Source organism: Miscanthus floridulus, chromosome 4 (genome assembly GCF_019320115.1).
Source record: "Miscanthus floridulus cultivar M001 chromosome 4, ASM1932011v1, whole genome shotgun sequence".
In the NCBI taxonomy this organism is placed as follows: Eukaryota; Viridiplantae; Streptophyta; class Magnoliopsida; order Poales; family Poaceae; genus Miscanthus; species Miscanthus floridulus.
Window position 1 is genome coordinate 40,218,468 of NC_089583.1, and position 15,172 is coordinate 40,233,639.

Genomic DNA, 15,172 nt, shown 5'->3' on the forward strand with positions numbered 1-15,172 from the left:
TGTCTCTAGCCTTAGGATGAATTTTAATTTCACAAAAATTATTTATTTAACTAGATTTGCATGCTCACAAAATCACTAATAAATCAAATTCACTTATTTCAAAGTGATGCAAATTTTTGGGTGTTACAAATCTACCCCCTTAAGAGAATCTCGTCCTCGAGATTAGGCTGTGCTTACTCAAACAACTATGGGTATGCCTTTCTCAAATCATCTTCTCTTTCCTAAGTTGCCTCTGCTTCCGAATACCGATTCCACTGAACCTTGCACATCCTAATTGATCTGCTTCTTGTAACTTTCTTAGCTATATCCAAAATCTTAATTGGAAACTCCTCATATGTCAGATCATCCTTAACAACAAGTTCCTCTAATGGTATTTGCTCCTCAGGCACACGCAAACACTTCTTAAGTTGGGACACATGGAACACATCATGGACACTAGACAGGTTCTCAGGCAATTCTAACTGATAAGCCACTTCTCCACACCTCTTTAAAACTTTAAATGGACCAACATACCATGGTGCTAGTTTACCTTTCATGTTGAACCTTTTCACACTTCTCATAGGTGATACTTTTAAATAGACATAATCTCCTTCTTCAAATACCAAGTCTCTTCTTCGATTATCTGCGTAGCTCTTCTGACGGGTTTGTGCCACTCTCAGGTTCTCTCTAATCTTTCTCACCTGCTCTTCAGCATTTCTAAGCACATCTGGTCCAAACACTTGACTTTCACCTGTTTGATTCCAAAATAAGGGTGTTCTACACTTACGCCCATACAAAGCTTCAAACGGTGACATCTTGAGACTCTGTTGATAGCTGTTGTTGTATGAGAACTCTGCATAACACAAACTCTTATCCCAACTAGTACCATACTGCAATGTACATGCTCTCAACATGTCTTCTAAGATTTGATTAATTCTCTCTGTTTGCCCATCTGTCTATGGGTTATATGCTGTACTAAAATTGAACTTTGTTCCTAATGAATCATGCAACTTTTGCCAAAAGATGGAAGTAAATTGAGTTCCTCTATTAGACACAATCTTCTTAGGAACTCCATGTAGACACACTATCCTCTCCATGTATAACTCTGCTAATTTTGCTCCTGTATAAGTGGTCTTGACTGGCAAAAAGTGAGCAACTTTAGTTAATCGATCCACAATTACCCATATCGAATCATAACCTCTCTAAGTACGTGGTAACCCCACTATGAAGTCCACACCAACTTCTTCCCACTTCCACTCAGGTATCTTCATAGGTTGCAACAATCCTGTAGGTCGTTGATGCTTAGCTTTCACTCCCTGACAAGTATCACATATAGCAACATACTCAGCTACATCTTTCTTCAGACCATACCACCACTACTTCTCTTTAAGATCCAGATACATCTTAGTACTGCCGGGATGAATAGAATAAGTTGAATCATGTGCTTCACGTAGAATTGCATCATGAATGGCTTTCACTTTAGGCACACAGATTCTTTTCCCAAACCATAGAGTCCCATTCTCATCTATGCTGAAGCCTAGAGCTTTCCCAAGCGCTACATTACCTGCTATCTCCCTTAGTTTCTCATCCTCCAACTGACCCTTACGTATCTCAAGCTCTAGTGTAGGTGTCACTTCTATCTCCATAGCAGTATAAACAATACCAAGGTTCAAGTGCTGAAACTCTTCACATAACTCTTCTGGCACAGGCGCCATCTCAAGCTCATTGGCATATCTCTTCCTACTAAGTGCATCAGCCACAACATTCACTTTACCAGGATGATAGTGCACCTCCAGATCATAATCCTTGATCAATTCCAACCAATGACATTGTCGCAAATTCAGATCCGTCTGAGTGAATATGTACTTCAAACTCTTATGATCGGTAAAGATATCACTCTTATGCCCAATCAGATAATGTCTCTAGATCTTTAATGCATGAACCACAGCTGCTAACTCCAAATCATGAGTAGGAAAATTCAATTCATGTTTCCTCAGCTGTCTAGATGCATAAGCAACAACCCTACCTTCTTGCATAAGAACACATCCCAAACCTTGATGAGACGCATCACAATAGATAGAGAACTTCTTATTTAGATCAGGCAAAATCAGCACTGGAGCTGTTGTCAACCGCTTCTTTAATTCTTCAAAACTAGCTTGACACTTACTAGACCACTCAAACTTAGCATTCTTCTCTAACAGGGCTGTCATGGGTTTAGCAAGCTTGGAGAAACCTTCAATGAATCTTCGATAATAACCAGCTAAACCAAGAAAGCTACGGATCTCACTTACATCAGTAGGTGGCTTCCAATTCAGTACATCCTTCACCTTGCCTGGATCCACTGCTATACCACCATCAGAAACAACATGTCCAAGAAAAGAGACTTCTCTTAACCAGAATTCACACTTACTACGCTTAGCATATAGCTTATGCTCTCTAAGCTTCTGTAGCACCAATCTCAGATGTTCAGCATGATCATCTTCAGTCTTAGAGAATACCAGTATGTCATCAATGAATACTACCACAAACTTATTAAGATACTCCATAAACACCTTATTCATCATATACATAAAGTAGGCAGGTGCATTGGTCAAACCAAACGACATAACTATATACTCATATAACCCATACCTCATAGTAAAAGCTATTTTTGGTATATCAGTATTCCGAATCTTCAACTGATGATAACCAGAACGCAGATCAATCTTAGAAAACACACAAGCACCTCTCAACTGATCAAACAAGTCATCAATTCTAGGCAACGGGTACTTGTTCTTGATAGTTACCTTATTAAGAGATCGATAATCCACACACATACGCTGTGTTCCATCCTTCTTGTCAACAAAGATCACAGGCGCTCCCCAAGGTGATGCACTAGGACATATGAACCCTTTATCTGACAACTCTTTCAATTGTTTCTTAAGTTCTTCTAATTCGTTAACCCCCATTCTATATGGCCTCTTAGCTATAGGTGTAGTACCAGGTAATAATTCAATTATAAACTCAATGTCACGGTCAGGTGGCATACCTGGCAAATCATCGGGGAAGACATCTGGAAACTCCTCCACAACACAGTCCTGGGGATTAGCATCATCATCTAGTTGATTCACTGTAGCTGTTGGTGGTGGTTGCACTGTCACACCAACACTGATTCAATCTCCCTTTGGTGTTGTCACTACTACAACTCTCTCCTGACACTGAATCACAGCTCGGTGTTCTTTCATCCAATCCATACACAGAATCACATCGATCCCAAAAGTTCTCAACACAATAGGACTGACTGTGAAGTCTACCCCCCTTAAGGTAAGACTTGCTGAAGAGCAACAATGTACAGCTGGTATTGATCCCCCCGGTGAATTTACTAGCATTTGAGTCTTCATTGCAATTAAAGGTAGGCTATGGGTTCTAACAAATGCTTGTGAAATAAAAGAATGCGAAGCTCCAGAGTCAAAAAGAACATTAGCGGGGATAGAGTTGATGTTGAACGTACCCATCATAACTTCTGGTGCTCCAACCATAGTCTCAGGCGCCACATGGTTCACTCTTCCAGTGTTGTATGTGGGCTTCTGGTTGCTATTCTGCCTCTGAGGTGTCTGTTGATTCGGCTTCTGAGGGCAATGATTAACATAATGTCCCACATCTCCACATCGAAAACACCTATTGGGAGTACTAGGTGCACTGCTCTTCATCGGGGTGCTGTTGGGCATTCCCTGGCGTGGAGTCTGATTGCCCATTTGTTGCGGTGTACGCTGGTTTCAATTCTGCTGTTGGTTCTAAGAGCGTTGTGGAAACTGACCACGGTTCCACTGACTGACCGGACTTTGATACCTCTGCTGCTTATTATAGCGTGGGTGTGTGTTGCTTCTGGAGGCCTGTCCTTTCATCTTTCTCTTCCTATCCCTCTCCAATCGCATATTGTCAAGCACAATAGCACGATTCACCAACTGCTGGAAATTAGCATATGTGTTACCAGCCAACTGCAACCTGAGATCATAGTAAATTCCCTTGAGGAAGAGACGTTGCTTATCTGCATCCTCCCTCACGTCATTAGGAGCATAGCGAGCCAACTGAGCAAACTTGTCGTGATACTCACTGACAAACATAGAACCCATCTTGAGAGATCTGAATTCCTCCTGCTTGAGCTCTATCAAACCATCTGGAATATGGTGTGCCTTGAAATCCCTCACAAATTCTAGCCAAGTGATAGCAGGAGCATTGTTGGGACAAGCAGACTGATATGACTCCCACCAAGTCTGAGCTGCTCCCTAAAGCTGTCCCGATGCATACAACACCTTTGTTGATCATCACACTGAGCGATGTTGAGTTGTTTCTCCACTGCGCGTAGCCAATCATCTACCTTCAAGGGGTCAGCGGCATGAGAGAAAACTGGAGGATGTCCTTGCATGAATTCCCTCCGCTTGTCTCTTGGTGGTGGAGGTGCTGGTGCTCCAATAGGTTGGTTTTGAAAGAACTGCATCATGGACTGCATGAACTGTCCTTGCATTGCCAACACCTCTGCTGCGGTCATGGGTGGTGGTGGGGGTGGTGGAGCACCTCTCCCACGTCCTCTACCTCTTCCACGGCCAGACATCTGTAATCCAACATGAAACATCACCAATATGTAAGAGATAGGCAATTCTGAAAATTTCTGGACGTGATGCAGAATCAGCAGGTGATAAAAACTGTCATAACTCGAGTTCCAGATATCCAAATAAGATGATCTTTATACGGTTGTAAAGCTTAAGAAATTATCTACAACTTTCATTTAGACCATATTTTCTGATTCTGACGTTACATTAATAAAAAACAGACCACAACAGAAACTGTCTTAAGATTCCAGACAGCACAGAAGTTCATATTGTGACAGTCATAACTCTCAGATACGAACAGATGAAAAGGTGATTCTTGTGCCATTGGAATGACACAGAAGTCTATTTACTCCCAGTAAAATTTCATGACCATTGCTCGAATAGGTGAAAAGTTATAACCAAAACATCACTGACTACTCCAGAAAACAGCAAGCAAAGAGACAGGATAGACCAACCCAAACTATTTATTATAGCACTTCTAACCTTAATATTTTTAACTAAGGAACTCGTGGACATGCCCACAAAGTTCCAGCACTCATCACAAAGATCCAAATCACACATAAATCACAATAATAATCCAGCAAGCACACCAATAGTTCACAAACACTTAAAAGACTCGACTCAACTCACGATACTAAAAACGTGCCTATTACAATGGTTTCATAAACTTAAGGGGCAGCGTTCTTCTTGGTGGAGGGCTCATCTAACTTCTCAAACAGCTTGGTATGGCCTAACTCGGCGTTAAGGCCATCAATCTCTTTATGGTATTCTTTGATCATGTCTTGTGCCTTCTTCAGCTGTCCTTCTAACGCTCCCACCTTATTTGTAAGTTCACGGTTTAACTCAACGGTGGCCTCAAGAGTCTTGGATCCTTTTACCACAACCTCTATGGTCCAACTATTTTCCTTCGGAAGATAGCATGGGTAATACAAGAGCCCATCGTCCTTCTTATCATCAGAGAGACGGCCACGGTAGTAAGCAAGTGCAATGGAAGCAGCATCCTCCATGCTTCTTTCCGCGGTAGCTCGACTTACATGGTGGGTGACAACTGCATTTATCTTGCGAGTATTCGGGGTCTTGATCAGCAACCGAGTATCCCAAGACGAACCAATCAGAGGATGACTGTGCTCCGTAGTGTGATACTCCAAAGTGGCTTGCAGGTCTGGGTAATAGCACTCCAACATCATTGTCAGCAAGTCATGGTAGAAGGCATTGTCATTAGGCTTCTTGATGCTTAACTTGTCAGTCCAACCTATACGAGGCAGTGGCTAGAGTACTTCATCTTCATCATCATTGGTCAAGTCAATGGCCTCCACACGTGCTGGGGATTGAGCTATCGGAATTGGCGAAGAATGGACCTCTTCTCCAACCTCATTCTTCCTGTTCTTCCTCTGGACGTCCTGTCTAGGCTCCATTGGCTCATACACAGCACGCTGTGGTTGAAAGCATCCAATGTACAAGCAGGCAGACTTGCGGTCACGTGTCATCTACAGAAGTTTCAAATCATTTAGAATAGAATCAATTGATTTTATAATAGAATAAGACAAAAGAAGCACAAAACTTAGCAAATAACAAGATTGAGGTGGAAAGCATGAAACAAGTGAAGCAAAGGAAACAAAAAACGACCATTCTAACTAGGCTTGCGTCCTACAGTCAACAGTGCTCAGTACCAATCTGTCACACCCAATTTTAAGAACAAAAGAGGATGTATAAAAGTCTTATGTGCACCCCAGGAATGGTCGCACACATAAGTGGACAAATTTTAAATTGTACCAACACAATGTTTATTACATAGCGAATAAATATTCAACACATAGTCTCAAACATAAATATAATAACTACTAAGATAACTCTCTTGCGGAAGCTCCAACAAGGACGTCAACTGGTTGACACCAAGCCTAATACTCATCACGGTAATCTTCAATCCAATCTTGATCTGTTACCCATCCAGGATTTTCCAACATAAAAGATAAAGCAAGGCATAAGTACATGTCGTACTTAACAAGATAACTAAGGGTTCATGAGGCTCAAATAGCTGACACTGGTTTACTGCGGTTAGCATTTAAGTCATCATCATGTTTAGCATGTATTAACATCAAGGTAGCAATGATCCCATGTCACAATGATCCAATGTAATCGAATAATGAATAGCAATAGAGTATCATAAATAAACGATTATCATGTTTCAATTAAGAACTTGTATATTCCCTCTGTTTTCCGGGCCGCCCATATCCATAGGCACGGCTGTTATAACAGTTTTACACTCTGCAGAGGTTGTACACTTTTACTGTGAGTCATGTTGTTCAAATGTATGGGTTAATTACGTCCAAACACCAAACACCATATAAAGCCACCTAAGAGCTTGCCTAACTAGCCAGGGCCGCAAGGTCATCGGATATAGGAACCCCCTTCCAAAAATATAAAAGGTCGCTTCCATAGCTAGGCTCAATAGGACAGAGGTTGTCCTATACCTAACTCACAGACCTCTAACCAGCTAGAAAAGGGTTTCTTAAGTGACTAGAGCCAGAGCTATGTAGCCCTCACAGCTGTACGGGTTGTCCCAGCTTTTGCCAATGGATAAGTCATTTTAGTCATCTTTTAATGTATTGCTTATTCCATTAATCAATTCACATGATCATTGTCATTGCTTAGCACTAGCATAAATACTACCCATGCATATATCCCAAGGTTTTCAAGGTAACTGAGTATTCAATCTCTAGGAAATCCTACCATAGGTAGCAAGGAAGACACATGCATATGTATTTTAGTGAGCATCATGAATAGGACAACAAGGAAGGTCCTTAGCTATACTTGCCTTGATCAAAGTTCTCCTAAAAGCCTTGCTGGTCTTGCTGGTCGTAGATGTTCTCTTGATCACCAACAAAAACCTCACCGTCTGAACTCGATCAACAACACCAAGCAGCAACATACAATCATCCGAGCAATCATACATGAAGCAAACAAAGGGCTATAATTAGAACAATACACCACCAGTAAGAAAATAGTTTGAAAAGGGTATAAAAACATTCTACTCATCACTATGATCACTTAGACACGAAATTCACCGAAATCATATCTAAAACGAGAAGATATGGATTTTCTAGGTTTTCCTATAGACTAATAATGCATCAATCATGAACTCAAAATTTAAAAACAAGAGTTGGGCTAACAGGGACACTAACACGTAGATTATGAAATTATGAATCCAACGCAAGTCGAACGGATCAATTCGGAGTTAAAATGAGCATTTTATAGGCATTTGAAATCAGTGGCAAAACTGTAAATAACTGGAACTCATTTTTGAAATAAAAATAAATCAAAACTCTGATTTCCATCTGACCGAGGACCGATCTGTAAATACTGAAAAAGTGGAAGGATTCTTCATGAAGTTTGCCCACGAAGGGGTATCTCCTATTGTAGACCGTCGATCCAAGATCCGACGGTTGCGATCGAAAGGTCAAGGATGACCGGTCGGATCAGGACTCCGGCACGGCGGCGGCCATCGTCGGCAGTGAGGACCTCACCGGCGGATCTAAACTAAGCCCTATAGCTAGTGGTTCGACATGGGAGTTGCACCAATTCGTCGAGAAACTCAACGTGAACTCACCCGACGTGAAAACAGAGGCCGAGGCAGTTCAAGGAAGCGGTGCGGCTCGACGTGGCGGACGGCGATGACCCTACAGCATTGGCGGCAATGAAAGATCGAACCAAAGCACGAAAAAGAACAAGGATAGGGTCGGTGGCTTCGCAGAAGTGACGCGAAGCTCGTCCGGAAGCTTACGAGGGCAGCGATGCGGTGGAGATGGTGAATTGACGATGATGGCGGCAAGCTAGGGTTTCGGCGGCTCTGCTGCTCAAGAGTGAGGCGGTGGGTCGCTTAGGGTTGCAAAGGGCATCGCAGACATGGTTGTTCGGGCTTTATGGATGACATGGGCGTGCGGATTGCAACGTGACGCGAGGAAATCACATGGATCAACACCGGGCCGGTGTCCAATTCGTTGCTGACTCTGGGAGGAAGATGGGGTATGGGCCCCAGCTGTTGGTGGCCTCAAGGAGGCGGGCTAGCTTTGCTGCTCGCTGGCTGGGCCGGTGCTGCTGTTGGTTTGGCTCGGCCCAAGATGAAGGAAGAAACAGGCACTGCGTCTGTGCTGCGATGGGCTGGCCTGCGGCCCAAGAGGAAGGAAGGCAGGAGGCCTGCAGCGCTGGCCGACCGGCCGAGCTGGGCTGAATCCAGGGAAGGATGGGCCTCGTGGCCAGAACAGAGAAGAAGGGATTTCTAATTTTTTTCTTTTTATTTCCAGAATTTTCAAATGGATTTTCAAAAGGGATTTGAATTCCTTTTCACATGCAACAAAAACCAGTCCATCACAAATAAAATATGCTCCAGCATGAGTGCATTAACATGTCTCTAGCCTTAGGATGAATTTTAATTTCACAAAAAATATTTATTTAACAAGATTTGCATGCTCACAAAATCACTAATAAATCAAATTCACTTATTTCAAAGTGATGCAATTTTTTGGGTGTTATAGTAACCAGTAAGTTATTATCGAACCACATGGATATATATGCTTGTGCCATGTCTTTTGTTGTATCCAATTTGATCACTCTACTCTTGTGCATTACTTTATGTTTTTCAATTCATTGTGTAGAACTATTAGGACTTGTCATCCTAGGAAGCAAACTACGCTACTAGTTTACTTAATTCTAGTGACATAACATAGATTACATACCTAAACTAGTATTGTGGGTTGTTGTCACACCCAATTTTAAGGATAAAATTGAATGCACTAACTCATGTGTGCCTAGGGATCAATCACACACACAAGTTGACAAATTATAAAAGAGTATCATCACAGTGTATCTTACATCACGATAATAACAATACTTAGTCTTATACATCACAGCAGAAAATAAAAGATAACTCTCTCTCATGGAACACCATCATAGGGAAGGTCAACTGGTTGACCACAAGCCTAAAAATCCTCAGGAAACTCCTCATACACGTTGTCATCTGTTACCCATCCGGGATTTTTGTCCAATAAAGAAAATAAACAAGCGTAAGTACTTCCCGTACTTAACAAGATAACATGGGGTTATGTTGCTCAAAAAGGGTGACACTAGTTTACTGCATTTAGCACTTTTAGTAAGTCAGGATTTTATTACCAATTATTATCAAGTTATGCTTAAGCTCCCATTTATACCCACACAATCAGATATCAGAATCATTTGCATCATATTATCATCGTATACCATCATAAATGAACCACAATGAGTATCCAATTATTCTGTGAGTTTTTTAGGCCGCTCGTGACCGTGAGCACGTCTGTTATAATAGTTTATAACCCTCTGCAGAGGTGGTGCACATTCACCATGAGTCATGATTCCCATATGCCTGGGTTAATTACTCCCATGTCATTGCCAAGGTGAGCGGGCAGGGTACACTATGAAGCTACTTCATAGGTTTCTCTAACAAGTTAGGGCTGCTAGGTTTCCTCGGCAGGCAGATGTAGGAATCCCCCTTTCCTATGGCACATATCCATCGCGGCTATACACATAGGAACAGAGGCAGCCCTATACCCAATGTGGCAAGCCCCTCTTGTGCCTTAAAGGTAACCTCTAACAAGCTAGAAAAGGTCCTATTACTGAGCTAAAGTCTGAACCATATGACTCTCACGATTGCACTGTCAGTCCTAGCTTTTGCCGACAGATAAGTCCTTATGGAGGGCCTGGAGCAACATGATCAAAAGTCATTTGCACCTTCGCCCTATGGATCAGTTGTTACAAATCACGTTATACTTTTAGTTCCATAGAACTATTAACCATTGTATAGATCATGTTCAGTTAGAGCACTAGCAATCTACCCATATGCAATTAACCCCAAAGGAGTCAAGGTACCATGTCATTAAATTACTAGGATATCCTTATGGTTATCAAATTTAGACACATGCACATGAGTAAATGTTTAAAGTGAATAGGACATCAAGGTAGGCCCATGCTATACTTGCCTTGGTTAGCAAACTCCTGCTGATCCTGCTGGTCATCGAAGAACTCTGGGTCTCCAACGTTCTCCTCACCGTCTGAACGTGGCCAACACGGCAACATACAACATTCCAAAGGAATTCATGCAAAGCAAACAATCCTATAGTTAGAATAGTACACCAGTAGTATAGAAAACAAGATAAAATGTTTATGAAAAGAATCTACGTCTCACTACGATCACGTCAACGCGAAGTTCACAAAAATCAGAGCTAAAACGCGAAAGTTATGAATTAAACGGGGTTTCCTATAGCACTTTATTTAATTCAACCTAACCATGAAATTTAAAAGTTGCAAACTTGATTAACAGTGGCACTAACACGTATATTATGAAATTACAAAGCTAACGCAATTTGAACGGGTAAATTCGGAGCTAAAACAAAGTTTTTATGAGCAAAAACAAATCTAATGGCATTTCTGTAAATACTGAAAACGTATTTTGGACCAAAATAGTATGCTTTACGTTTTCCAAACGAGAAAGCGTACTCTGGAAATGTGCTTTGGACTGCGGGTTCAATTTGGAGAAAACAGGGGGTCTCTTAAGCAATTCTACCAGCGAAGGAGTATCGTCCGATCTAAGCCGTTCGATCATGGATGGGTGGTTCGGATTAGATCAGGGGTGAGAGAGAAAGGGATGCCGGCCTGGAACAGTAGTTTCGGCGGTGGCGCAGCCATGGACGGCGGCGAGAGCTCGCTGGCGTGCGGGAAAACAATGCCTACGGGCCACGGTGTTCCCAACCAAAGGCACCAGGAGATGGAGGGGGTTCTCGCGAGCTCGTCCAGGCCAAGAAGGCGGCCAGAGGGCGCGGCTGAGGCGGCGGTCGCCATGGCCGGCGGCCGAGAGCTCATGGCGCACGCAAAACGGCCACAAGAAGCCATGAAACGAGAAATAGACAGCACGGGGAGAGAGAGGGGAGCGAGAGGGTTCTCACCATGGGGAAAACGGGGCGGAGGCGGCTTGGGGACGGTGGTTCGCGCGGAGAGGCAGGCGGTGGATCCCGGTGCGCACTGCGGCGATTGTTGGGGCTTCCTTGGTGCCTAGCGAACGCGAAGAAGAGAGCGGGGAGCAGTAGGGGTGCGCGCGGGGGTTCGGCTCCCTTTAAAACGAGGCCGAGGAGCGGGGCGATGCGCCCACGTCGTGAGGAGGGCGGGCGCGGTTTGGCAGTGGTTGTGGCTGACCAAGCGTGGACGCACGGGAGGAAGGGGGCGGCACTGACACGTGGGGCCAGGATGGCAGCGGCTGCGGCGTAGGGCAGTTGAGGCGCGGTGCGGCGGTAGCGGTTGCCTGGCCCAAGCTGGGCCAGCCCAGGAAGCGGAGAGAGGGAGGGCGAGCGTGCCGCGGGAGGGCTGGGCTGGTGCGCTGGCGGGGGGGGGGGGGAAGGCCATGGGCCGAAAGCAAGGAAAGGAGGGGGAGGAGAAAAAGAATTTCTTTTCTTTTTCCAAATACATTTTCCAATCTCATTTTCAAGTTGAATTTGAATTCCATTCAAATTCCAGTCAAAGTCAATCATTACAAAAGCAAATGTGCAGCAGCATGAATGCATCAACATGTTACTAACCTTAGATTTGATTTTATTTTCACAAAAATTATTTCTTTCCTATATTTCAATGCTCACATAATAACATAATTAAATCGAATTTTCTTGTTTCAAAAGACTGAAATTTTGGGTGTTACAGTTGCTCTCACCCTAGGCTTGCAAAACTTATTAGGGCCTCCATTGCATCTAACTCTTTGCCTAGTGCTTGTGAGTTTGCAGAATTTTAAACTAGGGTATTCATCACCTCTAGCCATCCAAAGATCCTTTGAACTCTTATGTTGTACTAAGCATCAGGTAAATGGAGTTCCAACGAGTGTTGATATCAAGACTTGGACTTTTCTTACACGATATGCCTAGCTGTGAAGCATGGAGAGCTTTGAATATATTTCACAGTGTCAGTATCTTGCTGATCATTGGGATAAGAAACAACAGTATTGCTTGACATATCATATTTATGACATGAGCAACACAATGTTGGTGAAAGAACCTGCCACTGGAAAGTAGCATCTGCTTAGTCAACAAATGGGTCTTCAACAATTTGGGTTTTGATAATTAATGATAAAATTTGTGGACTAATGATTTTCATGTGAGATGAATGATTAATTTTAGTCCACAGGATGAATCCAAGCTACATGTGGGAAGAAGAGATTGTGTGACCATGAGACACAAAATCTCAACAAGTTGAAAGTGAAAATAGGAAGCAATGGATGCTAGAAGTGGAGAAGATGAAAGACAATTGAGGTAAAGGTATAACATAGGGTTTTGTCTTCTCATCGGTCACGAGGTAATTAGAGAAGTGAAAATGGTTGGGTTGACAGGATAGATGGCTCTACTATAAAAAGGGACAAATGATCTAGTTGCTAATGCGGTTATCTATTGCCATTTGTGTGATCTAAGGTCAAGTGAAAAAAACTTTAGCACTTGATCCCAATGGTGCAATTAAGACTTCATCGGAGTTTAACAACCAGTTCTGAGTTCTGTTGGAAGTTACCATTGGAAAGATTTGATGGTGCATGAGAGCTCTCCAGTGAGGCCAAAAAAGTTACAGTGATTGTGCAACAACTAGTTTTGTGTGGGCGCTATAAATAGATGCTTGGCCAGGCTTGGCCACCCTCTTGGACCCCTTGCTAATATCCACACACACTAGAGATCAAGTTAAGCTGCCACTCTCATTTGCTTGCAAGTGATCACATCTTTGGAGAGGTTTTAGTGATCTTAGTGCATTTCTTTTGAGAAATTGCATTGAGTGGCACTAGAGATCGTATTGGCTATGGGTTTGCTTGTTACACTTGGTGGTTGTCACCACCTCGATGGCTTGGTGCAGCAAGATCAACTTCGTTGAAGCACTTAATTGAAAGACTGTGATGTGCTCTAAAGGTGATTTTTGGGAGGCTCGATCTTTTGTTCATCCTCACCGGAGTAAGCAAAGAGCAACTTTAGTGGAATAGAGGTGTTGAGAATGTATTGCGACCAAACCAGCTTAGAGATCAAGCCCTCAAGTGTAGATGGCAACCTTGCGATGTTGATTCTTGATAATGAAGCGTTGATCCCTAGACTCATCTCAATCTGTACATAGGTAACCAGTAAGTTATTATCGAACCACATGGATATATATGCTTGTGCCTTGTCTTTTGTGGTATCCAATTTGATCACTCTACTCTTGTGCATTACTTTATGTTTTTCAATTCATAGTGTAGAACTATTGGGACTTGTCATCCTAGGAAGCAAACTGAGCTACTAGTTTACTTAATTATAGTGACATAGCTTAGATTACATACCAGAACTAGTATTGTGGGCTGCTCTCATCATAGGCTTGCAAAACTTATTAGGGCCTCTGTTGCATCTAACTCTTTGCCTAGTGTTTGTGAGTTTGTAGAATTTTAAACTAGGGTATTCATCACCTCTAGCCATCCAAAGATCCTTTGAACTCTTATGTTGTACTAAGCATCAGGTAAATGGAGTTCCAACGAGTGCTGATATCAAGACTTGGACTTTTCTTACACGATATGCCTAGCTGTGAAGCATGGAGAGCTTTGAATATATTTCACAGTGTCAGTATCTTGCTGATCATTGGGATAAGAAACAACAGTATTGCTTGACATATCATATTTATGACATGAGCAACACAATGTTGGCGAAAGAAGCTGCCACTGGAAAGTAGCATCTGCTTAGTCAACAAATGGGTCTTCAACAATTTGGGTTTTGATAATTAATGATAAAATTTGTGGACTAATGATTTTCATGTGAGATGAATGATTAATTTTAGTCCACAGGATGAATCCAAGCTACATGTGGGAAGAAGAGATTGTGTGACCATGAGACGCAAAATCTCAACAAGTTGAAAGTGAAAATAGGAAGCAATGGATGCTAGAAATGGAGAAGATGAAAGACAATTGAGGTAAAGGTATAACATAGGGTTTTGTCTTCTCATCGGTCACGAGGTCATTAGAGAAGCGAAAATGGTTGGGTTGATAGGATAGATAGCTCTACTATAAAGAGGGACAAATCATCTAGTTGCTAATGCGGTTATCTATTGCCATTTGTGTGATCTAAGCTCAAGTGAAAAAACTTTAGCACTTGATCCCAATGGTGCAATTAAGACTTCATTGGAGTTTAACAACTAGTTCTGAGTTCTGTTGGAAGTTACCATTGGAAAGATTTGATGGTGCATGAGAGCTCTCTAGTGATGCCAAAAAAGTTACAGTGATTGTGCAACAACTAGTTTTGTGTGGACGCTATAAATAGATGCTTGGCCAGGCTTGGCCACCCTCTTGGACCCCTTGCTAATATCCACACACACTAGAGATCAAGTTAAGCCGCCACTCTCATTTGCTTGCAAGTGATCACATCTTTGGAGAGGTTTTAGTGATCTTAGTGCATTTTTTTTGAGAATTTGCATTGAGTGGCACTAGAGATCGTATTGGCTACGGGTTTGCTTGTTACTCTTGGTGGTTGTCACCACCTCGATGGCTTGGTGCAGCAAGATCGACTTCGTTGAAGCACTTAATTGAAAGACTGTGATGTGCT

The 15,172-nt window shown here is 42.6% G+C and overlaps 1 protein-coding gene across 1 annotated transcript; it reads right to left on the reverse strand.

Moving 5' to 3' along the window:
- Positions 1–221: 221 nt before the first annotated feature.
- On the reverse strand, positions 222–4,893 carry LOC136548416 (uncharacterized). Its single transcript, XM_066539951.1, has 9 exons — positions 4,792–4,893; positions 4,337–4,570; positions 3,795–4,211; positions 3,470–3,572; positions 3,008–3,094; positions 2,766–2,944; positions 1,923–2,657; positions 1,544–1,784; positions 222–730 (listed from the first exon to the last, which is right to left on the reverse strand). The coding sequence occupies exons 1-9, from the start codon at positions 4,891–4,893 to the stop codon at positions 222–224; spliced, it is 2,607 nt and encodes an 868-aa protein (XP_066396048.1).
- Between the last annotated feature and the right edge of the window lie 10,279 nt (positions 4,894–15,172).

Excerpts from the sequence above, each read along its gene's own strand:
- LOC136548416 (XM_066539951.1), bottom strand. The coding sequence starts at position 4,893 with ATGGCACAAGAATCACCTTTTCATCTGTTCGTATCTGAGAGTTATGAC. Across the intron at positions 4,571-4,791 it reads TTAAGACAGTTTCTGTTGTG|ATGTCTGGCCGTGGAAGAGG; the intron begins GTCTGTTTTTTA and ends GTTGGATTACAG. Across the intron at positions 2,945-3,007 it reads CTTCCCCGATGATTTGCCAG|CTAAGAGGCCATATAGAATG; the intron begins GTATGCCACCTG and ends CTACACCTATAG.